A 26,918-nucleotide genomic window follows, 5' to 3' on the forward strand; every position below is an offset into this window, starting at 1 on the left:
TCGTCCTCGTTTAAGGTTCTGATGCATATTTTATTTTTGTTTGAATAATGGATATGATATTATGAATGGAGTTAAGGTTAGCAGAAAAATTTTGTTTGGGAACTATGGTGAAGATATAAGTTTGAGTTTGTCAATGTTAAGGTTAATTATTTAGTTAGAAGTATGTTTGCCATGTAATTTTTTGTTGCTATAATTGTTGTTTATAATATTTTAGTTCCATTGCAAACGATTACATTTTTCATTAATTTGCGTTGTTTTGATTGATGTTTAATTTGAACCATTTTATTAGATGGAAGACATGTTTCGGGAGCAGTTATGGCGAAAACAGGGTCGTCCTAGAGAAATGTACCCCGACGATTCTAGCAAAGATGCCCCCATCCCTCCTGAACTCCCTGTCCCTAATTGTGACTGTGGTTGTCCAACCAACATGTTTCAATCGAGACATCCGGACACAGCGGCTCGTTGCTTCTACACGTGCAGTCGTTTTAATATAAGTAATTATTGCCGTATATTTTTCTTTTCATTTGTATTACTAGGTTACTAATATTTTGTTGAATTTTTGTTGTGTAGGACCATGAGAGGTGCTTTTTCTTTCAGTGGATCGATGGTGCAGATAAGTTTGACCCTAGGTACCTCCTTTTCGACGATTGGTGGAGAGGGCGACATCCACGAGAGCACTTTGAGCGGTGGATTCCACCTCCCCCTAACCCCCCTCCAATAACGGCTAAAGAGAAGTACTTAGCCATAGTTAGACAACTTGAGGAACCTCCTCTGTGTCATTGCGGAGACCGAGCCGTGATAAACCCTAACAATATGTTGGAGTTTGTGTGTCCAAACAAGCATGAAGTAAGTGCAAAGTGTATTTGTTCAAAAGTTGAGGTATATGTGTCATGTACTAATGTCACGTTATTTAGGTGTATTCAATGGTGAAGTTTTGTTTTAAGGAGTGGTTGTATGGTCCTAAGAACAAATAGCCCGAAGAACCTCCAAAAGCAAAACAAAAGAAGCTAGATGAGCACAGAAAGTGAGCTAGTCGCACCGTTGAATCACCGATTGTGGTGTCTAATGAGGGGGACGAGGAGGAGGACAACACTACAAGACTGAGTGAGCTCATCGCTCTAGTAGAGGTAGGCTTGCTAGTGGAGAAGGCTGAGGACGATACTGCCAGACTGAGCGAGCTCATCGCTCTAGCAAAGGCAGGCTTGCCGGCGGAGGAGGCTGAGGACGACACTTCTAGACTGAGCGAGCTCATCACTCTAGCAGAGGCGGGCTTGCAAGCGGAGGAGAATGATGACATGTTCTTCACTCAGGCCACAGAGGCCGCAGATGAAGTGGAGGCTGCTTACTACAGGTGAAAGGCAGATCAGCGCAATGCAGGTGACCCTAGCCACAGCAACAGGGTTGTGGTTGAGGATTGGTACTCGGACGACGAGTTGCTGACTCAATATGTTTCTAACTAAGAGTTTTTGATTGTATCTTAAGTGATCACAACTATTTGTATTATGCATTCAAAATTTATAAAACGAACATAATCATTTGCCGTGTCGTAGCCCGGGTTCAGTTGCCACATAGGATGTTTCTACCGCGCCATAGGCCACGGCGGTCTGTGCTGCGCCATAGTACATGGCGCGTTAGTGATGCGCCGTCACACATGGCGCGTCAGTGAGGCGGTCAGCCAATGGCTAGCCAGCAACAATTTAGTTGTTGTCGGTGTTGCGCTAAACTACAAGTGCTGTACAAAACGAACATTAAGCTAATAAATGGACGACGAGTTGGCACATAATATTTTCATTTGTTTATGAGTACAAGTTTTCAACGATAATATTTGTTCGACATAAGTTCAACGTAATGAACTAAGTCCCACGAATGTAAGGATCCCTTGAACGCCTCTTGGAAACCTCGTCGTCCAGTAGAAGAAGGGGGTCGTCGTACTCCACATCAAGAAGGGGGTACAACTGGTGTGGCGTGGGAGAGGCCATCCTGTTACAAAATGATAAACAAAGGGTTAGAGTATTCAAATTAATATTTTTTAGATAAACATTATGTACCATATCACAATTTGAACTACTTGTTATGTAATACAAACACAATATAAAATCACCTGTTGTCTTCTATGTCGGATAGCCTTGTGGCCAGATTGCTTGTAAACGGAGAAAAGATTCCTACCACGGGTCTCATTAAAGTCTCCCCCACCGTACATGTCTTTGCCGTACCCTCTCATAGCGTCTATGCCCCCCTTCAATCGCTTCTTCTTTCTTCTACCCTTTCCTACCTTCATTAGATCTAGATGCGGCACGTAGTCATAACCATTATAAGGTGGCCACTGTGTTGGGTCTAGGTATGGCTCGAAGCTCATCTCCCAAATACTAATGGTGTTCGAACGGAGATACAAGGTTGACATATATGGTAGATCCTCATAGTTGTACCCGCAAAACCTACAGGCCATGATCATATGAGAGCAAGGGGCATGCATGATTTAAGGGACGTTGCAACTACACTCTACCTTCTCAAGATCAACTCAGTAGTTTCGTCCACCATAACGTTCACCACCCAAGCTTGTGCCACCCTTGCCCCGTACACTAAAGATATGGCGACGGGGTCCATATGGCTCGGTGGTGTGCTGCTTGGTCAATTCCTCGGCCTCCTTCAAATGTTTAGCTCTGGCCTTTCCAAAACGCCCCTGCTCAGCTATATTCCTCTGTGCAAGTTCCCACCTCTTCACAAAATATTCGTTGCACTTATGAAAGGAGAACTCAACAATTCCAGACACAGGCAATGATCGAACTCTGCTGAATACACAGTTGAAGGACTCCAAGGAGTTAGTAGTCATGATGCCATACCTGAAACCCCCCTCATCATATGCTAATGCCCACTGAGCCTTCTGTTCCATCTGCACCTCTAACCAGGCCTTTCCCGCTGCATTTACCATCTTGACTACTTCTCTCTTTATCTCCTTGAACTCGTGCTCTGTATGTACACAACATAGAGCCTTTACTTTGTCACATACCTCCTTCCGCTGACGCCGCCAGAAATTTGCGGCAAAGTGTCTCATGCACCATCTATGTACTAGAGGCAGGAACCTATCTATTTGCTCACCTACAGCATTAAGAAGCCCTATGTGACGGTCGGAGATCAAACATATAGTGCGAGTTGGGCCAAGCACTTGGACACGTAGTAGCCACATGAACCAAGACCACGATTCATTATTCTCTCCCTCTGCCAAAGCAAAAGCCACAGGTATTATCTGGTCCTCAGGATCAACAGCAGCAGCCATCATCAAGGTGCCCCTGTACTTTCCTATCAGGAAAGTGCCATCAACAAGTACGACTGGCCGACAAAACTGGAATGCATGTTCTGTTTACGTGAACGACCAGAACACATGATAGAGGACATGCCTCAATGGGTCCCGAAAAAACATCCCTCCGGTGTCCACAAACCATTTCAAGCTAGGGTTGTAATAATGCATTGCACATAAGATGCGGGGCACCCTGTTGTATGCTTCCTCCCAAGTACCCCATCGAATCATGAGAGCGATTTGCTTAGCACACCAAGCCTTTCCATACGATACATCGTACCTAACGAATCCAGATATGAACTGTTGTAAAGAAGACACTGAGATATCGTTATTGTTATCAACGAGGCCCAATATACGACGGGCAAGGTAACGTGCAGTGAGCTGCTGATGATTTTCTTTCCCCCTATTGTCTAGGCAAGTGTGGGGTTCAACAACTTTAGTTATCCTCCACTTGCCATCACTCTGTCTCCTTCGTGCATTTAACCTCCACAGACAACCGTTTTTGCATATCAAGTGGTACCTCAACTCCTGGTCTGAATGAGTTACGGTGTACGGTCTATGGTGGTACACAGCATAGTCCTGAAGGAAGAGTTTCATCTCTGACATTGTGTTGAATATCATCCCCTTCCTAAGGGGTTCTTTCTCATGGTTATACAATGAATTCTTACATAGCTGGAGACCGGTATCATAAACTGCCATATCCATCATACTGACATCCCTATAGTTCGGAATACCCCTAAAAGGTACGTTCTTGGACCTTAGTTGCTTAAGCTCAGTCGCTGTGTAAGGTGGTGGTGGAACATACTGCTGTGTTTCGCTAATTCTAGCCCATGAATCATAGGGGTTATTATCTATAGCCAAATCTGTGACTAGTCTACCCTAAACATGGACACCATGTAAAACCTCGGTTCGTACTGATAATGGCATAGTATGAACCGGTACTGGCATGGCATCAGCCGGTGTTGCCACAACATCTGTACCTCCTTGGTCATCATCAGAATCGTCTAAATCACTGCTAACTACATCACCGATCCTGTCCTCCTCCTCCTGCTCCTCCTCTTCCTGTTCAAACTTATTCACATCGAAGTCATTGCTTATACAACTTACTATAGTTGAATGAAACTGCTCCTGCGTCAACTGACCGTCCAAATCCATGTTATCCTGACTTGCTTCCCCTTCGACACCTAATTCTTGTTCATTGCCTCCAAAATTATCAATGGACGGGCCGTCCTACACACCATGCATCCTGTACCTATTCTCCACCACCACCTCAGCCATGGGCACATTGAAACCTTGGAGAACCTTTGTGTAGCGGGACCAGTGAGTAGGGTCGCGCAAGGGCATGAGGACATAGTGTGCCCTAGTCTTCCCAGTATCAAACCTCCCCTTGAGTGTGAAATTACCTCCAAACTTTGTATTCAAACGGACACAAAGGTCGTTGAAGCTAGGAGGTTCATCAAACCATTCCAATTCTTCTTCCATATCCTCAAACATACCATCTTCTCTTCTAACACTTCCTCCAAACAAAACTCTAACACAACAATCCATCTGCAAAAGCATTTCAAGAAACTTCATGAAGTCGTCGAAATCATCGTACGTAATGTTCATAGTCCATACTAATATTATTACATTTTTTAACTATAACTGTACTAACTAATCAAATATTAACATCTATACAAGGCTAACTACAACAACTTATTAGACTAAATTCAATGTACAACTAGAGTAAATAACTGTACTAACTAAACTACCTTACTTTACTACCTATACTAACTTATTATATTACGTATACTAACTAAACTAACTAACTTTACTAACTATATTAGCTATACTTTGATAATTTTACTAACTTTATTAACTGTGCTAACTATATTAGTGGAGTACCTCACTGTAGCACCTAGGCGGGCAGCCGCCCTGCGTGACCGGAGGTTCTGGCCGGAGGGGGAGGTGCGCCTGCGTGCGGGCGCGGTGGCTGCACCGGGCAGCCGGCGGCCTGGCATGCGCGGCTCGCTTACTACCTCGGCTGGCTTGCTGGCGCGGGCGGGATAGCTGGCATGGGCGGACGCGGCCGCGGCGGACGGCGTCCTCGGCCGCGGGCAGGCGCGGGCGAAGGCGGGCGCGGCGGCACTGCCTTGCTCTGTTTCTCGCGGAACGCCGACTGCTCGGGCAAGAGGCAGCGGTGGCGTTTATACCGGGCTCTGCCGCGCCATGGATCAGGGCGCGGCACTGCCGCGCCAAGATCGGTGGCGCGGTAGAGCCTTGCCACGTCAGCGGTCAGCGGTGATGGTCGCCGCCACGTAAGGCCTCTACCGCGCTGCCATGCATGGCGCGGCAAAGGCATTTGGCCACGCCATGACAATAGACGCGGCCAAAAGTGTTAGTTTAAAAAAACTGACAGTGTTAGATTTAAAATTATATTTAAAAAAGGGTTAAAATTAAAAAAAATTCAAGATATACATAGAACCTGGACTACCTATATTGTCTAACACGTCCTCCCTTCGCGGTCACCCTCGGCCAGCGCCTCCGGCCGCCGCCTCACCTCCCTGCAGTCCCCCTCTTGTGGCCGCCGCGTGCAGCGGCGGCGCCCACTGCTCGGCGTCGGGCGCCGTGGCCTGGTGCTCCAGGAACGGCAGCAGGTGCGGCTGCTGGCGTAGGATGAGGCGCACGGTTGCGGCGTCTGCGGCGAGGCGGAGGAGGTACGGCCCGCCGAAGAACACGCGGAGGCGGACGACGCTGAAGCTGCTGTCATCGTTGCTGCCCGCCATGGCACCCGGCGGGGCACTTGGACCGGGAGGGACGGGTGCGGGCGGTCAAGGTCTGACGGAGGAGACGGCCTTGCTGTATGCATACGTCCCAGTGGGCTTTTGTATGCGACATTCGTAGATAATGGTATGGATGTAGAAAAGATAAAATTATAATGTCAGATGTTATGAATTGTAACACGTCTTTCAAAACTAAAAAATTGTAATGGCATGAATTAAAAAAACTCTAAATTTTTTTGAACGCACGACGGATCGAGCCGTTCTTGTTGAAGTGGAAACCGCAGTGGGCTGGGCTGCACGATTCTATCCACGCTCTCGTGCCGTCGTGCGCGATTTGCTTTCGTCTCCTCACCCTCACGTGTTGTCACGCGATCGTTGCTTTTGGTCACGCAATCATGCACTGTTCTCGGTCTCATTCTCGCAGTAGGTTAACGGTGCTCCGTCTCATTTTTTTTTATTTCTATATATTTTCCGTTTCTTTACGAATTTATATTTTTATGGATTTTACAAATCTATACTTACGCCGCCAACGTGTACTCCAGTGGTCTTTTGACATCACCGAACCAGCGGACGGTTTGAAAGCTTAGTGATACGTACTTGATCATATTTGAATATAAGAGCTAATTGCTAATAAGCTAAAAAAATTGTTAAAATAAGTTCTAGTGCATTTAAACAGGAGAGGTTATAGATGGAGTAATTTTTTAGCCAAGCATTCAAGTAGAAGGGCATATCAACTCATGATGCAAACAAAACGGCCATTCTAGGTTTGGATATAGGTTTGAATGATTCCGAATCAATACATCTGTCAATCCAAACATGCCATTCTTGTTTGATGTGTCACTCAGGTCCAAACCGGTGGTGGAGCCAGAACTTTTTTTAGCTGGGGCGAATAATATACACGACCTAAACCAAAAGCGTGAAAAAAAAAACACATATGGCCATATACTTTAGAAAGGGTATCAGACGATCAATCATTAATCACCAAGGGCGGCTTGTCCTCATCAATTCGGCACTTGACGGCCTTGCAACCTATATGATGCAAGCTGTGGCCCTCCCACCGGGAGTGATCGCGGCCATTGACAAGAAACGGCGTGCCTTCCTCTGGGCTGGAACAGATAAGACCTCAGGAAGCAAATGCCTAGTACGATGGGAGGTTGCCCAGAAGCCAAAAGTTGAAGGAGGATTGGGGGTGCGCGATCTGGCTACACAGAACGCCTGCCTCCTCCTTAAACTGCTGCACCGCCTACACCATCCAGAAGAGTCAGCATGGGCAGCCTGGGCACGGCAACACACAGACCTATCAACATTGGAGGGGGCCAATGACGGTAACCACTGGGATGGCCTGAAATCTCTACTGCCAGCATACAGATGTATAACCAAGGTCGTCATTGGAGATGGTGCATCTACGACGTTCTGGTGGGATTCATGGACAGAGGGCACCACGCTGGCACTCAAATTTCCCTGCCTACTCAGTCACTGCACTCAGCCAAATGTTTCAGTCAGGGAAGTATGCATTCGCGGCCTTGCGACCATCCTGGTGCCGCGACTCTCTCCCCAGGCATGCAGCGAGAAGGCTGAGGTCGAGGCTATCATCGCTTCCATCAACCTACAACAGCAGCCAGACGAACGCTCCAGCAAGTTTACTTGCACGGCGAACAGGCTGGACACCGGCAGCATATACCGTGTCTCGACACACTCCGGACAAGTCGGTATGATCGACAACTTCGTCTGGAAAAGCCATGCTCCCCCCCGGGTTCGGTTCTTCGGTTGGTTGCTGCTCCATGAAAGAATTCAGTGCCGAGCAAACCTCCACAACAAGCATGTCCTGGATGACGACATTTGCGAACTCTGCGGTCAATCCGCTGAGACATGTGACCATCTCATCTTCCAGTGCACGGTCGCTAGATCTTTCTGGAACCACCTTGGATGGAGAGACCTGCCTATCCCTCCTGTCAACAGGCTCTGGGAATTGCCCAGGCCGGCTGAGGTGCCATCAAAGCTCTTTTCTACAATGATTCTCCTCTGTTGCTGGCAAGTTTGGAACCATAGGCACGATGTCGTCTTCCGTCAGCAACAACCTTGCCTTCGGCGGCTGCTTGCTACTGCCAAAGAAGCATGTCGCCTCTGGAGCTGCCGCCTAAAAGTCGAAGATCGATGGATAGTTGACAAGTGGTGCGCAATGTTTGTAATGAACTAAGCTCTCCTACCTCCTCATTTGTAATCTAAATATGACTACGGGTCCTCGACCCTGTAGGTGCCTTGGCACCCTCCATCCACCGGCTCGCCGGAATCAATGGAAAATCCATTCAGGTGGGGCTCTCACCCCTCCGGTGATGTCTTCAAAAAAAAAAATCATTAATCACCCAAATACAATGCTGTTACTACTAGCTAAATGCAATTGTTTAGAATCTAAACTCAAATGTTAAACACATTTCCTATCCTACAGGTGCAATAAGGGAGAAGATATTCGATCCTATGGTTGAGGATGAGTATTGGTGGTTGGATTTAGATTAGATAGGTGATTTTTTAGTTGGTCGTATTTCATGCATTAACGCAGGGCTCTGAGACTTCTACTGGTCTGTTTGCTTGACTAATAAGCCATAGCTGAAAGTACTATTGACTGATTTGTTTTGAGAGAAAAATATTGTTTGTTAGCTGAAAAGGTACTGCTTATAAGCTAAACAAACAGCGCTAACATTAGCACATTGGTATGTTGACTCGGTTGCGTTTCTTTTCTCTTTCTTTTTTTTTAGCGTGCAACTTTTTTTATTTAATTTATCAGTCCGCAACTATGTAAGTGTTAGGTACACCGAAACCTGATCAATGATGCCATGGCAGGCTTACGAATGGCCATTTGTGCGTTGACCAGTGACGAGCAGTCAACATTCTGGACGAGCACGATGGGGTTGGGCCGAAACCCACCCGGGCCGTAAGCCTGGGCAAAATACCTGATACCCATTACCTTTACCCGAATTACCCGAACCCGAGGTACCCGATCCCAAATTCGGATAGCGATTTTGATTACCCGAAATTAGTTTGGGTAATTCGGGTAATATCCCCCGGTACCCAAACTACCCGAACTACCCAAAGATTTGTTTTTGTCTTTGTATTTATCATGTGTTGTTAGCTGAACCATTTAACTTATCACTTTATTAGAATATAATTCTCTCTATTTGAATGAGTGACTGTAATATATTATTCTCTACAAATTGCTATTGAAATTCTATACAAATTGCTGCTGAAATTATGTATAGATCGCTATTGAAATTTAGTGTAGTTTGTTGTTTTCTGTAAATTTAGGTATATCGGGTAATACCCGAACCCGAACCCGAATTATCGGGTACCCGAATTTGCGGGTAGTGTTTTTTCGGAGGTAATATCAGGTAGCAATTTTCATTACCCGAATTTTGAATTACCCGAATTACCCGACCCGAAAATATCGGGTAACCCGAACGCCCAGGCTTACCGGGCCGGCAACCAACACACAAAAAGGAAATAGAAAAGACCGGGGGGCCCACCAGTCAGTGTCACTTAGGCCACGACACGTTGACGACCGACATCCCCGAACAAAATCTCCTCCACCCCACCCTCGGAATTCGGGCCGCGCTCCACTAATCCTCATCTCGGTCGCTAATGGCGTGCTGATCTGCCACCGTCGCATACAGCAGGACGCTCTTTATTCCCCTGCGTGTGAGCTTCAGCGAAGTTAATCCCATTCCCGTGCCCGTGCCGTGCCGTCCCTATCACGCCGGATCGCCACCCGCTGGCTGCCCCTCCCCACCACACCCCACTCCGCCCCGCCTCACTCCGCCCCACCTCCGCGCCTCAGATCCACCCCCAATCCGGCAACCCTAGCGCCGGGTTCCTCCTCCTCGTCTCCGACCGCCGCCGCCGCGCCGCCCCCATTGCCAGAGGTACCGCCGCCGCCGCCACCTCGCGCGAGAAGGGATTCCGATCTACGGCCGACGCGGGGCCTTGCGGGCTGCGGATGCATCCCGTGCCGCGGCATTGTGTGAGATTTCCCATTTTATTTTGGCTAATATATTCTGAGCGACGCTGTGTTCATGTGACCAGGTGATCGAGGGGGGGAGAGACACAGAGCTTGGGTGGTCGGGTTAGGGAGAGAGGGAGGGGAGGATGCCCAGAAGGTCGGTGAACCCGAGCCGGCGGGTGTCGGACGGGGCCTTGCCGTCCGTCGGCGGCCTGTTCCACCCCAAGTCACGCTCGCCTCCCGTGCTCACCATTGCCCTCGTCGTCCTGGTAATTCTAGCTCTCTGTCTGTTACCCAACTGCTACTGCTGTTAGTTGTAATTTTCCGGATGTTGATGGTGTTATGTGCTCATGCAGGGTGTCATTCTTCTCATCTCCTACTTCAACAGCGGCTCAGGTCGGTTAAAGATTCTGGGTTAGACTTGCTCACTCAATTTTCCTGATTTATGTTGGATTACGAAAAGTCTGTGCTTGCTACTTGCCGATAGAACATGGCTTGTGACATGTACAAATCAAGTTATTTGCTGTAGGGTGGCGAAAGAGTTTACGACTTTTTAAATCAAATTCATCAACTGTTTTGTAGTCAGTACAACATTTGAGAGTGGGGACACACCAACCATGCACAATTGCTAGTTGCTTGTTGAAAAGTAATAATGCATATGTATTATCATGCAACTTCGAAAGCAAACTGACTTAAAGTCAGTATGTATTGAATTGGCACCTATCAATTATGATTGTTCTATCTTATTGGCATGTACTGTGGTTTGTCCCAAAAGACCAAAAACAAACCAATCGGTGTTTCCTTGTACTTCTTGTTTGACTCTTTCTTTAATGGCCAGGTGTAACTGTTACAAGCAGAGAGGCTGTGACCAGGTCTGAAGGTACACTTTTTTCCTCCCTTCCACTTCTCTTTTTAGGTGGCAAATCACCTGCTGATGTTATTTCTTTAGTCATCCAAAATTCTGATTTCTCCCTTAAACTTGCTCTTTAATGTGTCATTAGACTTGCAGCCTGAAATATTTTTTTTGTTCTCTATGATTACAAAGTTGCACTTGCTATTGTAGTTTGCAATTAAGACGCTACTTCAATATCACAATATATCTTACTCGTGGCTATGTTATTGTTATCTTAGCATTGTTTAGTAGTGCAGTTACCCTAAAATCTCAGACACAATCTGTATGCTTATCCTTAAGAGCAATATCCTATTGAGACCCTGCATTTATGTTGTTCTGCCTCCGCTTTTGCTGCAGTTGTCCTATTTCCTTTGTAGCTGATTTGATGTTTGGTATTCTTCAGTAGGCTATGAAATATCTAGTAGTGCATTTAGTACTAGTAACAGTAATTAACCTCATGATAAATAGGATCCCCCCCCCCCCCCTGGACACTGAAACTCCACTGTGCCACTATGATTTGGTTCTCTGATTCTTGGTAACTAAACAAAATGGATTCCTTTTTTACCCCTTTTCTTTACTCCCATATGACCAGGAAGGTTAGTAGCTAATTTTGTACATTAGGTACATGATTTGTGAAATTGGTCATTATGAGCGCAATACAAGTCAAACTGCAAGTTGAGTTGGCCAATATTGCAGTGGATAGTAGAATGATTATTTAATTTCTTTAGTCATATTCACATTTTTCTTTCCCAACATGTTGATGAGGGAAGTTTTGTTCTCCTCTTAATCTCAGACTTTCCCATCTACATCTGCATCCAGGTTCTTGCACATCAGAAGTTATGCGGGCGCTCCCATATCTTAAAAAGGCATATGGCAATGCCATGCAAAAGGTTCTCCATGTAGGCCCTGATAGTTGTACAGTAGTTTCTAATTTGTTGAAAGAAGGAAAGGTTGAAGCTTGGGGAGTGGAGCCTTATGATTTGGAGGATACTGACAGTACTTGCAAAAGCCTCGTGCGCAAGGGCTTTGTCCGTATGTCTGATATTAAGTCCCCCCTTCCATACCGTTCAGATTCTTTTAATCTTGTTGTTGTGTCAGATGCTTTAGATTATCTGACCCCAAGGTATCTGAACAAAACGCTTCCCGATTTAGCAAGGGTTTCCACAGATGGCCTTGTTATTTTTGCTGGTACGTGTTTTTTCTTGAAATATATACTGCCTTCTCTTTTTCTGGGAAAACTCTCATTTGACCTATGCATACCAATTGTTGTACCTTTGTATGGTAAAAGAGCTTTTTTCTTTTTTAATAAGTGACCATGTGTTCTTCTCTACTATCAGCAAATGGTAATATACTATGATTGTTTATATTCCTTTGGTTGCTGTTATATTTGAAACAAACCATCTTTTTCTTGAAATATTCTCGCTGTTGTTTTTCCACGTTTTTCTTTAACTGTATTAAGAACTCTATGTATCTTAGCTGTGTGTCTTGAACTGGTTGGATTTTCTTTCCAAGTGGAAACAATAAAAAGAAATCATATGGATGAACCTTAAAGAAGTGTGTGTTTCTATCATAAGATAAACAGATTTAAATATGTGATAGTGCAACATCAGATGATACAAGGATGAACCTTAAAAGTAGTATGTGTTTCTATCTTAAGATGACAGATTTAAATCTGGGGTAGTGCAACCTCAGATGATACTTTCGTCTTGGAGTTCAAAGTGCTATCAACTTTTAATGTGTTGTCTCTGGAGTAGGTAGTTTAGGTACATGATTGAACTCTTGTGCTGGGTACTGGAGTTGAAACTTTTCTGCTCAAACAGATCTATATTCCTTTTTGAGTAGTCATTCAAAGTTGGCAATCCACCTAGGCCCTGAATAATGCTCTACTCCTGTTCTCTTTATACCATTATTTACCAAATGTTTAAACATAACTTTTTATGGTATACGTGGATGGCTTAGATCATCTGAGAAATGTTTGTTTCATTTCTTCTTTACAGGCAATCCAGGTCAGCAAAAAGCTAAGGTCTCAGAACTACCAAAATTTGGAAGACCGGTATGCATATATGGTTTATATTGATAGCATGCAAATTTGTTTTGCATATGACTTAACTACAAGATGTCCAATTTACTAAGCCAAACTTATTATTCTATGCATTTCCTGTTCATGATACAGCAACATTGTATAAACACTGATGGTCTAGAAATTACTGCTCTAGTAATATTGTTTACATGACATATTTCTGTGTGGATGTTTGGCATCTCAAAATTAGACTAGATCTATTATATTGACTAAGGGTGTGTTATGACGTAATTTGATACACATGTTGCCAAATCTGTCAGTGTCATTGAATATTGATGGCGGGTATTGTTTAGAGCCTTTTGCTTTAGCAGTTTTGTTGTGTTATGGCTGTATTTTTTTTGTTGGTTCCACACCGTAGTACGATACTGTTAGTGCTATTGATGGTTGGTAACTTGGTGTTGGTCAGAGACTGTTGGTTGTGCTGTTTTGATTGTCTAATCCAAGTATTTGTTTGTTACACGCCATAATGGAATATACCGTGCATTCTGAACGCCATAATCTTTTTTGGTGAAGATTTGTCGTGACCAGCAAATTAGATTCTTTCACTGACAAAATCTACCTCGTTTGTCTTCAGGCAAAATTGCGGAGTTCTTCATGGTGGACACGATACTTCGTCCAGACTGGCTTGACAGAGAACGAAGGGCCACTGAAGAAATTTGAAGAGGCTACATCCGAGAACAAATACAAACCAGATTGCCAGATCTTCCACCTAAGTTCGCCAAGGTGATGCGCATCCACAGCACCTTGGATTGTTGTCACACCAGTTTTGTAAGCGACATCTTTGCTTACCCCCCGTTGACTTGCTCAGCTTTCATGTGGAGGAATCGTCACACAAACAGCCCGCCAGCCATCAGCAATAGGTTAGCTTATGTAGAGAGAGAGAGAGAGGCTTCGACACTTGTTGCTAGAAATTCATTCTGGAAATTAAATTATGTGTTACCAATGATTGCAAATTGGAGCCCGCTGGGATATATATGTAAGAACTTTACGCTGTTGTACTACTGTGCTACCCATGGTGTGTCAGGTGTTCACCGAGCAGTTTGAAATGTACTTAAGCTCTTGATGATCCAGGAGGGGGGCTATTTGACCGCTAGCTCCTTGTCTGCACCTAGCTGGAAATAGTAGCATGTCATTTTCAGTAAGCTGGATGATGCTTCAAGTTGACCCGTTCTTTCAGATACGAGAGAAAGATGGTCTACCAAATTCCGGATTAAACCTCAATTTATTGGCCCAATGATAAGTTTTAAGGTGAAGTCTGAAACGCAAGCTTCACCTAACGGACAAAGGAACAGAGGCATGGATGCATAACAAACATCACTAGAATTTGTCCTAACGTCAGGTAACTTGTCCCTTGTCCCTTGTCCCCAACCTGCAATCCTGCATATATGGGATGTACACTTATATGCATCTTTTTTGTGGCCCTCCTTTCATTTCTTCAAGCAGAAGCCCATTGGATTGGTCTTCCTCCTCTGTCCTCTCCCCCAGACCAGAATCTGAAACCCAGAGCACACCGGATTTTCCACCAGCAGGGAGCAGGCAGCAGGCGCCACCCAAAAAATCATTTGTCCCCATCAACTGAGCTGTTCCCACAACCAATCAGCCTGTTCGCTTGCTCGTAAACGATCGTAAATTTCCAGACAGAAACAGTGTTTTTCTCTCACACCAAACCAATCAGCAGTAAATAATCCACGATACGATACGGCCTTCCGAACATGCTCAATATTCCAGGCTAAAGTTCAAAATATATATATATTCCAGGCTACTGCCTAAACTACTCCATCCTGTATTCCTATGCCTCCTGATAAATATCAGTTTCCTGACCGCTCCAGCTCCAGCTCGTCCAGGCACATTATCCATTCCTCTTCTTCCAGATGCTCTGATTGACCATTTCCCTTTCCCAGCCTTTGCCGCCGTATTCAATCCAGTTGTTCTCCACTACTTCCTCTGATCAAATTGATTAGTCAAAAAGTCCAGAGCACGTCTCTGTCTCGCTAATCAATCGCCTTTATAAACCCCTCGCAGCTGCACTTGCACCAGGCTAACCAAACACAGGGGGGAACAGAACAGTAGTCGTTGGCCTGTTGCCTTGCTTTTGGAGTTGTTTGGTGGGCGACTGAGCGGAATCATGGAGGGCCTGCTGCCGTTCCTGTACCGGGCCATCCTCCACCTCGCCAACGGCGGGCAGACGCCCATCGGCAACCCCTTCCGCAACGAGTCGCCGCCGGAGTCGCCAGCGCCCTACTACGTCCGCCTCGCCGCCGCCGCCGCCGCCGACGTGCCGGGCTTCCTCTCCTCCGCGGCGCGCGGCTACTACGATCGCGGGTGAGCTCGACCAAACCAGGAACGATACGAGGCGTCAGGCGTGCGAAGAAGAAGAATTCTCGTGAGCTCCTTCCTTTAGTTGCGTGTTGAGTATGTGAGTCCTTCTTGATTCTTGATTCTTCTTCCTCTTGTTCTTGGCTTCTTGGAAATTCTCCGTCTCCTTTGCTCCTTGGAATAAAGGCACGGGATGGATGGATGAGGACCAACCGTGAAAAGGCCTTTGTGAAGGTGGCTCCTCTGCATCTGCCATTGTATATACGTGATCGGTCGGGTGCTTCCGTGCTTGCCAAATTGCGGGCCCTCGGACACGGCGAATATGAAACTGCTATTGATATGTACATGCTTGTGATAGCAATTTGCAATATATCAGATCAATTAGCCGAGGCTTTGTGAGGTTCTTGTCCTCCTGTGTATGATCTTCTGCTACTGCTTGGTCTTTTTAATCTGAGGACTGCACTTTTTGTTTAATTTCTCTTTTCCTGCTTTGCAAATCGATACATAACTTGATCAGAAGTTCACAGCATATATCATTTGAATAGTAAACTGGCATGGACGGATTGTGCCTGAATGCCTGATGGAAGCTGCTGGCAGCACTACACGAAAAAGAAAATAAAGAGAAAGAAACATCCCGTCGATTCCAACTACAGATACATGGTTCCCATAAAACCTTTCGAAGACCCAAATCATTTTCCTTAATAAGGACCAAAAGCTCAACTTTCAGAAGTTGATTTCTCATAAATTACTATACGAAAGTTGTTCAGTTTCTTGAAAGATTCTCAACATTTTTTTTTTGGCTTTCGAGCAAAGTTCTTCTACCTGACGTGTTTGTACTGTCACTGTCTCACTGACGTGTGGGCCACACAAACCGTCAGCCCGTGCGCATTCTGCTTCTGCCCAAGCAATAAAGCCGTCCAATCCAAAACCCAAAGCAAACCCCTACTCGGCTTCTACTCCCTCTTCCCTCGTCTTATCCCCTCCTCCGTCACTCACCTCGACACCGCCATGGCCTTCGTCCCCGCGACCGCCGCCGCCTCCGCTACCCTCTTCCTCTCCATCCTGTCCCCAGCACGTAGCGCCGGCGCGTGCGTCTGCCTGCAGCCCCGGAAACTGTTCTCAGCTCCGCTGCACGCGGCGAAGGGCCCCAACTCGGCGCCGGTGGTGTTGGAGAGCAAGGCTAAGGGGAAGAAGAAGAAGGGGTCCGGCGCTGGGAACCTCGACGGAGCCCTCGACGTCGAGATCAGGGAGGCGCAGGAGTACCTCGACAGCGACGAGCAGGTGACTGTGACTCCCTCGTGCTTTGCAACTTGAATTGTTCAATTCCTGTCGAATACTCGAATTATGTGGCAAACCGCAAATGTATTCAGTATTCCCCTCATCAAAGTAGTGGGGATTTCGCGAGTACTAGAATTGTATTGAGCCGTATTAGAGACGAATCTGTGATGGAGAGAGACGGTCTTTACTGAAATTTGTCATGTGTTATGAATGTCTTTGCGATTGATAGGTATGAATTTATCGCCTTCTGCTCACTGAGCTCAATACTCGTGCTAGCTACTAATTTACCACTAGTTTGAAGATACATCTATAATTTGGCGTGTTAGGAAAGAGAACTCAATTCACAACAGGGTCTAACAGCCATTTTTTTTGGTAATCTGACCACTCAATACTACTTTGGTCTAACAGCCATTTTTTTTTGGTAATCTGACCACTCAATACTACTTTGCATACAGGATTTGAGTGTTCGTTCAAAAAAAAAAAGAGCACCTAGAGTTTTCTAGTGGCTTATGTACTATACAAATGGAGGAGGTTTATCTCCTGAAAGGAAATTTTAGTACCTCTTTGTGTTTGGTGGTAGTGGATTAAACAATGTCGTGTTTTCCATCTTCACAACTCGGTATCAAAATTCTGCAGTCATGGTATCTATATTCTGTTAGTAGAAATCATACTGCAATTATGCTATACGAGTCAGTCGGTGTTCAGAGCTGTTTTGTTCCTTGCATCTGTCATTCACTGTGTTCAATCATCCAGATTCCTGACTTTCTTGCATTTGTTTTTTCTCGGATGTTGACATGAATATCCACTGAAGAGTCTAATTATATAAGTAAACCATCTTGTCTTAGGTATTTTCTTTTCCTGCGTTTCATGAACATATACATGACCAATAAAGCATGCTGCTGGTACTTCTTTGAATGAGACTGGCTCGATACCATGTTGCCTCTTCATTATATAATGCAAAAGAAGCCCACATATTTTTTTTATCATTTTTCTTCTGAACAGCTGCAATCATTCAGCTGACATCAAATCACCCAATTATTCTAATGATCTTTAGGGACTGTAACTTCAAAATTAGTGGGACCAAAGACCAATGATTGATTCTGTCGAGAATTCGGCTTCAAGTTTTGAACTACTTTGAGGCTCCACGTGAGAGCAATGTTCAAACTGACATTGAGGTTGATTGATTATCTGGTGATGCACAGTCCTGAAAAGACTTTGGGCAGATGTTACTTTCAGCAACATTTGACATTTAACATAAAATTCACTCTTCTGGTTCCACCCTACTTTGAGTCCTTGATTTTGCAAATATATAAGGTTGTTAGCTTAGCTATATTCATTATTTCCATCTTTTGTCAGGAACCTGTTCCAGACAACTTCCCATTTGAAATAGTTGACGAAAATGGTATGAGCGTGGTTATTTTGAGAAGGGACTACAAGGACGAGAAGATTGAGGTTACTGTCAGCATGCCTAATTTAGAAGGAGGCCCTGAATTTGATGATGAGGATGGTGAGGGTGATGGTGAGAGTTCTGCCAAGGATGATGAAGAAGCAGAAGAAGATGATGAGAGTGCCGGGGATAGCAGCATTTCTCTTAAGGTGGTAGTTTCCAAAGACTCTGGCCCAAAGCTTGAGTTCGCATGCACAGCCTTTCGTGAGGAGATCACCATTGACGATATGCTAATAGTAGAGAAAACAGACGATGATGGAGAAGAGAAGTTCCCCTATGAGGGCCCTGAGTTCACGTAAGCAATATCAGTTTTGGCATCCATTTGGGTCCTGTAATAATGAAATGCTAGCTACTAATCCACTCACTTGCTGTTTCGTTTGTATTGCAGCGAGCTCCCTGTGAATGTTCAGAAAGGCCTGTTCAAATACTTGGAGCAAAGGGGGGTAACACTGTCGGCTACCAACTATATGCATGATTACATGGTGACTAAGCAGGCTCAGGAGTACGTCCGGTGGATGACAAAGCTGAAGAATTTTGTCAAGCAGTGAGGAACAGCAGCGCGATTTGGCAAAATTGTTTTGGTAGCCTAGCCTTAGTATGTGTTACATTACAGCGTTACAGGAATACTACGGTTACACGAGAATTGTATCTGCCTCAATGTATCTGTATCAGCTGGCAAAACAGGAGCAAGTAGATTTCCAGTAATGTTTAGTGGTGGCTATTAGGTATTACGATACAGGGCAATGTGCTCTTCCTGTTCTCTTGGCTGATAAGCCATGGCTGAAAGTATCGTTGGCTGATTTGTTGTGAGAGAAAAATAGTGTTCGTTGGCTGAAAAAATACGGCTTATAAGCCAAGCGAACAGGGCAATGTGCTCTTCATGTTCTCTTAGGCGTGTGCTCTGAAGAGCGTTATCCTTTATTTAGGCCTTGTTTAGATGCCATCCAAATTCCAAGTTTTTTTACTCTCTCTCCATCACATCAATTTTTAGCCGCTTGCATGGAGTATTAAATGTAGGTAAAAAAAATAACTAATTACACAGTTTAGTTCGAAATCATGAGATGAATCTTTTGAGCCTAGTTGGTCCACGATTGGACAATATTTGTCAAATAAGACGAAAATGGTACTATTCATCGGGTTCAAAAAAAAAAAAAAATTACAAAGTGAACAAGGCCTTAGTGTCTACGTTAGTTGTTTTTACCTGTTTTCTTGTTGTTTAGCAAGGGTTGCTGTTGCTGTAATGCGTGAGTGTTAACCGGTATCCCCAGCTGTAAAACTTTTCTTAAAAGCAGAGGTAATCTCCTTTCAAAAAAAAAAAATCTGGATGTATGTTGTGGAATTCTGGTGGCTGCGACAGTGTGATGAGCCTGTCGTTGTACAGAAACGAGGGCATTCTAAATCTTGCTTTAGATATCTGTTTTGTTTGAATAGTGTGGTGAACTTGAGCCTATATACTTCTACTTCTGGTTTTCGAGGTCATACAAGTTCGAAATGCAGTAAAATGCGTTGTTAAAAAACCTGTACACGTACACACGATAACTGTGACGACTTCTTTTGATTGGCACTTGACAGAAACCAGACATACTTTGGACTCTAAAAACTTCAATTTATTCATAGATTTTTTTAATTAAAGACTGATTTTTTAAGATGTTAATTTTTTTTTTGAAACAGGTCTGGTGCAGTGGTGAGACCTGTCTCACTGGGTCACCAGGTCACGGGTTTGAAGCAACCTCTCCGCAGATTTTACAAGGTGAAGCCTTATCTCGGTTTTTTCCTTTCTCAGACCCCACTCATGTAGAAGCCTCCGGCACTCCCCCTCCCCCCCACCCCCACCACACACACACACACCACCAAGTTCTATCTTGTTTCCCAGCTTGGGCGTAAATCATGGAATGGGAGACTAGAGATCAAACCGACAGATGGGTCCCACCACCGCTTCTTCTTAAGCCTCCTCACGCCCTTACAAAAGTCCCGACTCCCGACCCCTAAAACCCAGAAAACCCTAGTAGGGCATCATACGCCGCCGCCTCCTTCGCCATGGCCCTCTTCGCCGCCGCCCGCCGCGCCGCGGCCTCCTCCGTGCCCATCCTCCTCCGCGCCTCCGCCTCCTCGGGGTCCCACCGCAGCGCCGCCCTGCTCCGGCCCCTTGCTGCCGCCGTGGCGCGGCCGAAGCCCCGCGCGATGCCATTCTCCTCGGCCCCCGCGACGAGACCCAGCTCCGACGCCGAGCTACTCAGCGTCATCGACTCCGAGATCAAGTACGCCGAGGACTGCGAGGTAAACGAGCAGATTTCCATATCTATAATGTGTGCATATCTATTTTGCGATCTTGAGTAAAAAATCAATCCTTGTTTGTTACACCCGGATCCATTGTCACTGTAAATTCAGACACGCGATCGAGCATATTTATGGCCTGTTAGGTAGATTATTTGATGATCTGTCATTTATTCTGTTGTACCTGCTGTGAATTGGAATCTGATGTATCCTCCAAACAGGAGGACCTTAGGTAGTATTGTTGTGTTTCTATTTTTTGGTCAAATCTATATGCTCATTCTGCGATTGATAGCGTAATCCTGTACTCCTGTTTCCACTATACTCAGTGCCTGCAGTTCTTCTGCATTGAGGCAGAATTTTGGGATGTGACATGATGGTTTCCATCTTCAAATTGGTCATACTTTTGACACACATAATATGTTCTTCTTAAATGCCCTTATGATTTTAATTGATTTCGATGCCTTTGTTTATTCAGTGACTATATAATATATACCCATCCTGTAGTGTTTTATACACGTGGACAGTTGGACCTCATCCGAATAAAAGATTTTTTTTCCTGTCACTTCACTTCCTTGACTGCCTGTTGTCTTTTGATTCAACTGCCTCTTGCCCTTTATTACTATAATTTGTTTTTATACTGGGTTTTTGTTTAAGGAAGCTGATGCATGCTTGCCACTGCTTGGAGTGGTTGTGTATCAGTATGAGCAATGTGGTTGGCGTTGTGGTTTCAATCTAAAGCGTCCATGCTGCTGTGTTACTCTCTGGTTGCAAGGGAGCATAAAAATAGATAAATTAGTTTCCACTTTGCCCATTTATAATACTCCCTCCTTTTCAAATTGTAAGTCATTTGGCTTTTCTAGGTACACAACTTTTGCTGTGCACCTATCTATATGCTCTGTCTAGATACATAACAAAAACTATGTATCTATTAAACAATAACTATTTTCAATTTGGAATGGAGGGAGTACTTTAGAATGCTTATGATACTTTTGTTTTTGTTTGATTGATACTTTTTTTTTGTGATTTCTAATAGCTACATAGTAGGATAGAAGAGGAGTCAGCCTTTGGAATGCAATTCCTTAGTGGTTTAGTTCAGCCATATATGATTTCTAGTAACCAAAGATGAATTGGAGATTGATGTGTGAACCACCCTGTGTGAATGCCACATGATGGCAAATGTGTTGGGGTTCAATCAGCCTGTTATTATCTTTTGTAGAGAACATTGCCTTGTCTGCCTTTTCATTTTAGTAGATTTGTTTTGTGGTTAGGCTCTCATCAGTTCATTTCAAAACAGGTTGGGGAGATTCCAGATAACATCCCTTTCAAAATCAGCGACGAGAAGGGGACGAATGTAGTTACCCTTAAAAGAACATATCAGGGTGAGCAGATTGAGGTTGTGGCTCACATGCCCAGCCTCGTCACTGGAGATGAGCCTGATCATGACCGTGATGGTGAGGACGAGGGTGAGGACAAGGAGGGAGATGACAATGAGGAAGACGAAGGCCAGAAGCCCGAACAGTCCAGCGTTCCTCTCACAGTCACTATCTCCAAGGGTGATGGTCCGGTCCTTGAATTCACCTGCACTGCCTATCCTGACGAGGTCCTCATCGACTCCTTGTCCGTGACACAGCCCTCAGGGGATGATGAACATGACATGATTGCATATGAGGGTCCTGATTTCAAGTAAGAAGAAATACCTAAGCTAACTCATTTTTCGTTCTTCGAGTGTTCAAATGCTTCAGCAAATAGTTTTTTGGCGTTGACAATCGACATTTTCTTGTATGTGCAGTGACCTTGATGAGAACCTGCAGAGGGCATTCCACAAGTACCTGGAGCTGCGTGGCATTTCACCCATGACCACAAACTTCTTGCACGAGTACATGATCAACAAGGACAGCCGTGAGTACCTGCTCTGGCTGAGGAAGCTGAAGGATTACTTCAAGCAGTAGAGATCTACACAATCGCTATCAATTCCCAGGCATAAAATGTTCTTTGCACATTGAGATTAGAGCTCAGGATTTCTCATTTTAGATAAATATGAAAGATGCTTGTGCACTTACATGAGCTTCTTAAGTTCGTTTTCTTGGCTATGGTTTTAGTGGTATGATAACGACCGGTTCATCTGCAAGTTGGAACCAGTATGTTTTGGAAAGGTTAAGTAGGATTGGAAATCCTGTTTCTCTGCTCTCTAATGTCAGACATGAAATTTTGGTGAGGGGGTGGTGCCCGCGTGATTGACACCGTGTGATTGCCGAGCAGAACTCAGCACGTAATGCGAATGCGTGTTCACTGTGGGTTCGTACATGTGTGATTCAGGTGAATTTGCGTGACCTGAAAACGTCAATACGCGTGCTGGCCTAATGCTTGTCTAATGCATGCGTTGGCACGTCTACTAGTTGATTAATACGCCCTCCATTTTTGAAAAATAATGTAACAAGTACAAGTCAAATGTCTAATGCATGTACACTTTATCTATTCTAAGTCAAACATCTCTAACTTAACTAAGTTTTGGAAAGAAAAAAACGGAACTACTACATATGGTATGAAATAGGTATCGCTTTGAATAGACATCTCTTCAAGATGTCTTTTTAAATGGACACTTCACGCTTTGAATAGACATCCTCCACGAGTGATCTCATCAAGAGTTCAAGACTAGAGTAATCCAAATAGATACTTCTTCACGAGTGATCTCATCAATACCGAAGTATGTTAGTGTTTGTAGTACGCGCTTACTAACCACCAAAAGGGCATCGATTTGAAGCTACCTTTTTTTTTGCTATGTGATCCATAAGTAGATATGAAATTTGTTAATGTTGGATATCTTTGGTTCTTGTTTTATCTGCAACTAGTGTGTCAGTCCATCGTATTTTGCAATCTGATATTAAAGCAACCATACCAACTTATCAGTGTAGAAAATAACCAACACGTAAATATTTATAGTTTTGTTGTACGTTGTAATCGGAGGTGGCATAGCACTCAATGACACAGGGTTTATACTGGTTCAGGCAACGTGCCATACGTCCAGTTTGAATCGGTCGGTGACTTTATTCCTGAGCTCAGGTGCTCGAAGTTTGCTGTGGGGTTACAAACAGAAGGAGAAAGATGGGGGGTACAAGAGGTCCGGTCAGACTCCGGTCGAAAGGGTCGAGAGTGACGGGAGCTCCGCTATGCGCTAAGTGTTTGAGCGTGTGCTCGAGGTTTGAACCTAGTGGTTCTGCTGTTGTGTGCTAGGGAACTTGATCGATTTATCTGTTGGGAGAGAGCGCATCCTCTTTTATAGATGAAGGGGATGGCCTTACAAGTGAGAGGGAGAGAGTGTACGTATGCTAAGTCTTGTTGCCCACGCCGTCGGGTACAAAATGATTGTAGGCGTCCATAACACTGTTAATGTCAGATGCATGTGGGAGGTCACGTCTTCTTCTGGTATGGCAGACGTCGGTGTCTGCCATACTGTTGATGCCTAAAGACATGTAGGGGTTTTACTATATTCGCCTGGTACGGTAAATGCCGGCGCCTACAACACTGTTGATACCCAGAGGCATGTGGAGGGAGCCTTACCATGTTTGTCTGGTATGGGAGTTGATAGCGCCCACAACACTATAGGGAAAATGTCGGTGCCTACAATACTGCTTGGGTTCTGTCATGCCAGGAAGGTTGTAGGGTACTGTCCTGTAGGTGCACAGGGTACGGTCCTTGGAATTGCGGTTGACTTGAGTGTCCTGCCTTACTTTCTCCGTCCGTTTCTTGGTCCTTACCGAGCGGGCGTCCCCGGTCGGTTGGTCCGAGTCGGCTCTGATTGCGCCAGTCGGAGAGGAGCTGTAAGCAAGGGTTCGACACATCCCCGATCGGAGACGCGGGTTAGAGTCAGAAGTGGTGTTTGGCTAGGCCTTCCGGTCGGAGAGGCTGTCCGGAGGCGGGCCGGGGTCAGAAGCGAGCGCTGTTCCTCCTTAGCGAGGCCTTCCGGTCGGAGAGGCGGTCGAAGTCGAAAGCGGACACCGTTCCTCTTTGGCCAGGCCTTCCGGTCGGAGATTGGATCGCTCTTCTGGCCTATTGTTTAAGTATTTGGGCCGGCCCATGAGTTTGCGCGTCGTTCACAAGGTCATCTGCTGAGCCGAGCCTTTGTTGGGAAGCCGGTTTAAGAGGGACCCTGGGTTTATGAACCCGATAGGAGCCCGTGAGCCCCCGGGCGATTCAGGTAGAATCGTCTGGGGGATTTTTTTGTCTTGATGGTGGGTGCGCGCGAGCGCATCCACGGGTGTAGCCCCCGAGCCCCCGGACGATTCGGGTAGAATCGTCTAGGGGGGTTTCGTGTTGCCAGCGGGGAAAGTTTTGTTTTATCAGCGGGTGCGCGTGAGCGCACCCGCGGGTGTAGCCCTCGAGCCCCCGGGCGATTCGGGCAAGATCGTCTAGGGGGTTTTGTTAGTGGGCATGTATTTTAGTCGAGATAGAGTCATCAACCAAGGTGTCGTGCGCAGCCAAGGCGGTTTTTAGGGATTGGGCGAGACAGAGCTCGCGGATCCTTGTGTCGGGCGCAGTCGAGGGATTGGGCGAGATGGACTCGTGGACCCATCGTGCGTAGCCGAGGCATTTGTTTAGGGATCGGGTGAGACAAAGCTCATGGATCCTGGCATTGGGCGTAGCCAAGGGATCACTCGGATTCATCGTGCACAATCGAGACATTTGTTTAGGGATCGAGCGAGACAGAGCTCGTGGATCCTGGCGTCGGGCGCAGCCGAGGGATCGGGCAAGGCGGACTCATGGATCCATCGTGCGTAGCCGAGGCATTTGTTTAGGGATCGAGTGAGACAGAGCTCGTGGATCCTAGCGTCGGGCGCAGCCGAGGGACCGGGCGAGGTGGACTCATGGACCCGTCGTGTGTAGCCGAGGCATTTGTTTAGGGATCGAGTGAGACGGAGCTCATGGATCCTGGCGTCGAGCGCAGCCGAGGGACCAGGCGAGGTGGACTCGCGTACCCATCGTGCATAGCCAAGGCAGTTTAGGTGTCTTGAGCCCCTGAGCCCTATTGGGCTTGGTAGGGGTCGGTTGAGTTTTGTGTGTTACCTCGTCCACGATTTCTCGCAACCGGAGGGGCTAAGCTAATGTCGCTTGCCTCGATGGCTCAGGCTCAAGTGACGCGCTCGGTGAGCTCGCTAACGGGTATGATCGAGTGAAATCCGGGTCCATCGTTCATGACGGGGTCGACATAGCCCTCATGTGACATTCCACTGCTCCTTAACCTGCAACCCGGTAGATGACTGGGTCGTTCCGGAGACTGACCTAGGTGGCCCGCTGGCCTCCCCTCGATGGAGATTCTATGGGTTTGGCAGAGGTTTAGGATCAAACAAGAAGGCTGAGATGACCCTGTCTGCTTCGGGGCAGACTGGGCAAGGGCCGCTCGAGGGTCATCTGCGTTTTCCCCCCTAGCTCTGTTTGATGCGAGGCGGCCTCGAGCCCTTCATGGGCTGACCTTTGAACCCTCGTCGGTTGTTGCTCATGTTGAATGAGGCAACTGCCGCTTCGTGACGCAACACGGAGTGTTGTGATGCATTTAACTGCATATGCGATGCCTCAGATGTATGAAATGAATGAATGCGTGTATAGATGAATTAATGATTATATAAAGAAATAGTGGGGGTTAGTAATGTTACCTTGGTGACTCGAGTGACGGGGTTTGAAGAGCTCTAATCAGAAATGTCCGACCGAGATTCGCACTCGTCGTTCGTGACAGAGTCGGCATGGCCCACATGGGGCATCCCTTCGCTCCTTACCTGTCTCTCGGCGTTTTCCTGAGCCATCCAATTGACTCAGGAAGCTCGATGGTCTCTCCTAGGCGGAGATCCCATAGTTGGGCCTTTCCAAGTCCCGCCTGGGAAGGTGGAGGGCCGCCTGCGCGTGGTGGCGCTTTGTTTCTCATGCCCGATCGTGCGGTAGTTGTGGGCCATACCAGGCCACGTCCTGTCTGACCAGGCGCCGTTCTATCAGGTAGGGTACATCCCATCGGTCAGGGCGTGTCCCGTCGTTTCCCATCCACATTGAATGAGGGAAGGGAGAGGGGTTTTCACCCCTGTCGTTTTGCCTTTCCCTAATCGCCGTACCCTTCCTAACTGTTGTGCCTCTTTCTTTAAGTAGGGGAAGGGAGAGGCTTTTCACCTCATTCTTTTGCCCATTCCTCATCTATCGTCTCTTCTCTTTCTTCCTTCTCGCCAAGAGCGTCTGAGTGACGTGGCGGTTCCTAGGAGAGAAAAGGGGAGAGCAAGGGAGAGGAGAGAAACTCACAGATCCATTCACGAACCCGGAGCGAAATGTCGAGCTGGAGGTCATCTGTCATGAGGGAGTCGGTGCTGGATGCCTTCGCCGAGAAGGGGTTTCTGCCGCCAAAGGAGGTGGCGCACTGGAGGGCTCCTAGGAGGGAGGATTTCCCGCAACCTTGGGCCAGCAAGGTTATTTCCTTCCTCGCCTTCCATGAGCACGGGTTAGGATACCCTACGCACTGGTTCCTACGCGGTCTCCTCAATGAGTGGGGTCTGGAGCTGCAGCACCTTAATCCGACTAGGGTGCTGCATATCACCGGCTTTGTCACCGT

General features: G+C 46.2%; 3 protein-coding genes across 3 annotated transcripts; all 3 read left to right on the top strand.

Moving 5' to 3' along the window:
- The first annotated feature begins 9,663 nt into the window (after window positions 1-9,663).
- On the top strand, window positions 9,664-14,051 carry LOC136461805 (probable pectin methylesterase CGR2). The gene is made up of 8 exons (XM_066461115.1): window positions 9,664-9,971; window positions 10,132-10,317; window positions 10,405-10,444; window positions 10,887-10,928; window positions 11,760-12,128; window positions 12,938-12,993; window positions 13,595-13,743; window positions 13,829-14,051. Exons 2-8 carry the CDS (start codon window positions 10,195-10,197, stop codon window positions 13,878-13,880), a joined length of 831 nt encoding a protein of 276 aa, XP_066317212.1. The 5' UTR covers window positions 9,664-9,971; window positions 10,132-10,194; the 3' UTR covers window positions 13,881-14,051.
- A 1,291-nt stretch (window positions 14,052-15,342) lies between these two features.
- LOC136461806 (uncharacterized protein At2g39795, mitochondrial-like) lies at window positions 15,343-18,981 on the top strand. The gene is made up of 3 exons (XM_066461116.1): window positions 15,343-16,617; window positions 17,971-18,356; window positions 18,450-18,981. The coding sequence occupies exons 1-3, from the start codon at window positions 16,345-16,347 to the stop codon at window positions 18,607-18,609; spliced, it is 819 nt and encodes a 272-aa protein (XP_066317213.1). The 5' UTR covers window positions 15,343-16,344; the 3' UTR covers window positions 18,610-18,981.
- A 1,049-nt stretch (window positions 18,982-20,030) lies between these two features.
- LOC136457791 (uncharacterized protein At2g39795, mitochondrial-like) lies at window positions 20,031-22,550 on the top strand. The gene is made up of 3 exons (XM_066457799.1): window positions 20,031-20,338; window positions 21,630-22,018; window positions 22,125-22,550. Exons 1-3 carry the CDS (start codon window positions 20,099-20,101, stop codon window positions 22,282-22,284), a joined length of 789 nt encoding a protein of 262 aa, XP_066313896.1. The 5' UTR covers window positions 20,031-20,098; the 3' UTR covers window positions 22,285-22,550.
- The last annotated feature ends 4,368 nt before the right edge of the window (window positions 22,551-26,918 follow it).

Source organism: Miscanthus floridulus, chromosome 6, assembly GCF_019320115.1.
Source record: "Miscanthus floridulus cultivar M001 chromosome 6, ASM1932011v1, whole genome shotgun sequence".
Lineage (NCBI taxonomy): Eukaryota > Viridiplantae > Streptophyta > Magnoliopsida > Poales > Poaceae > Miscanthus > Miscanthus floridulus.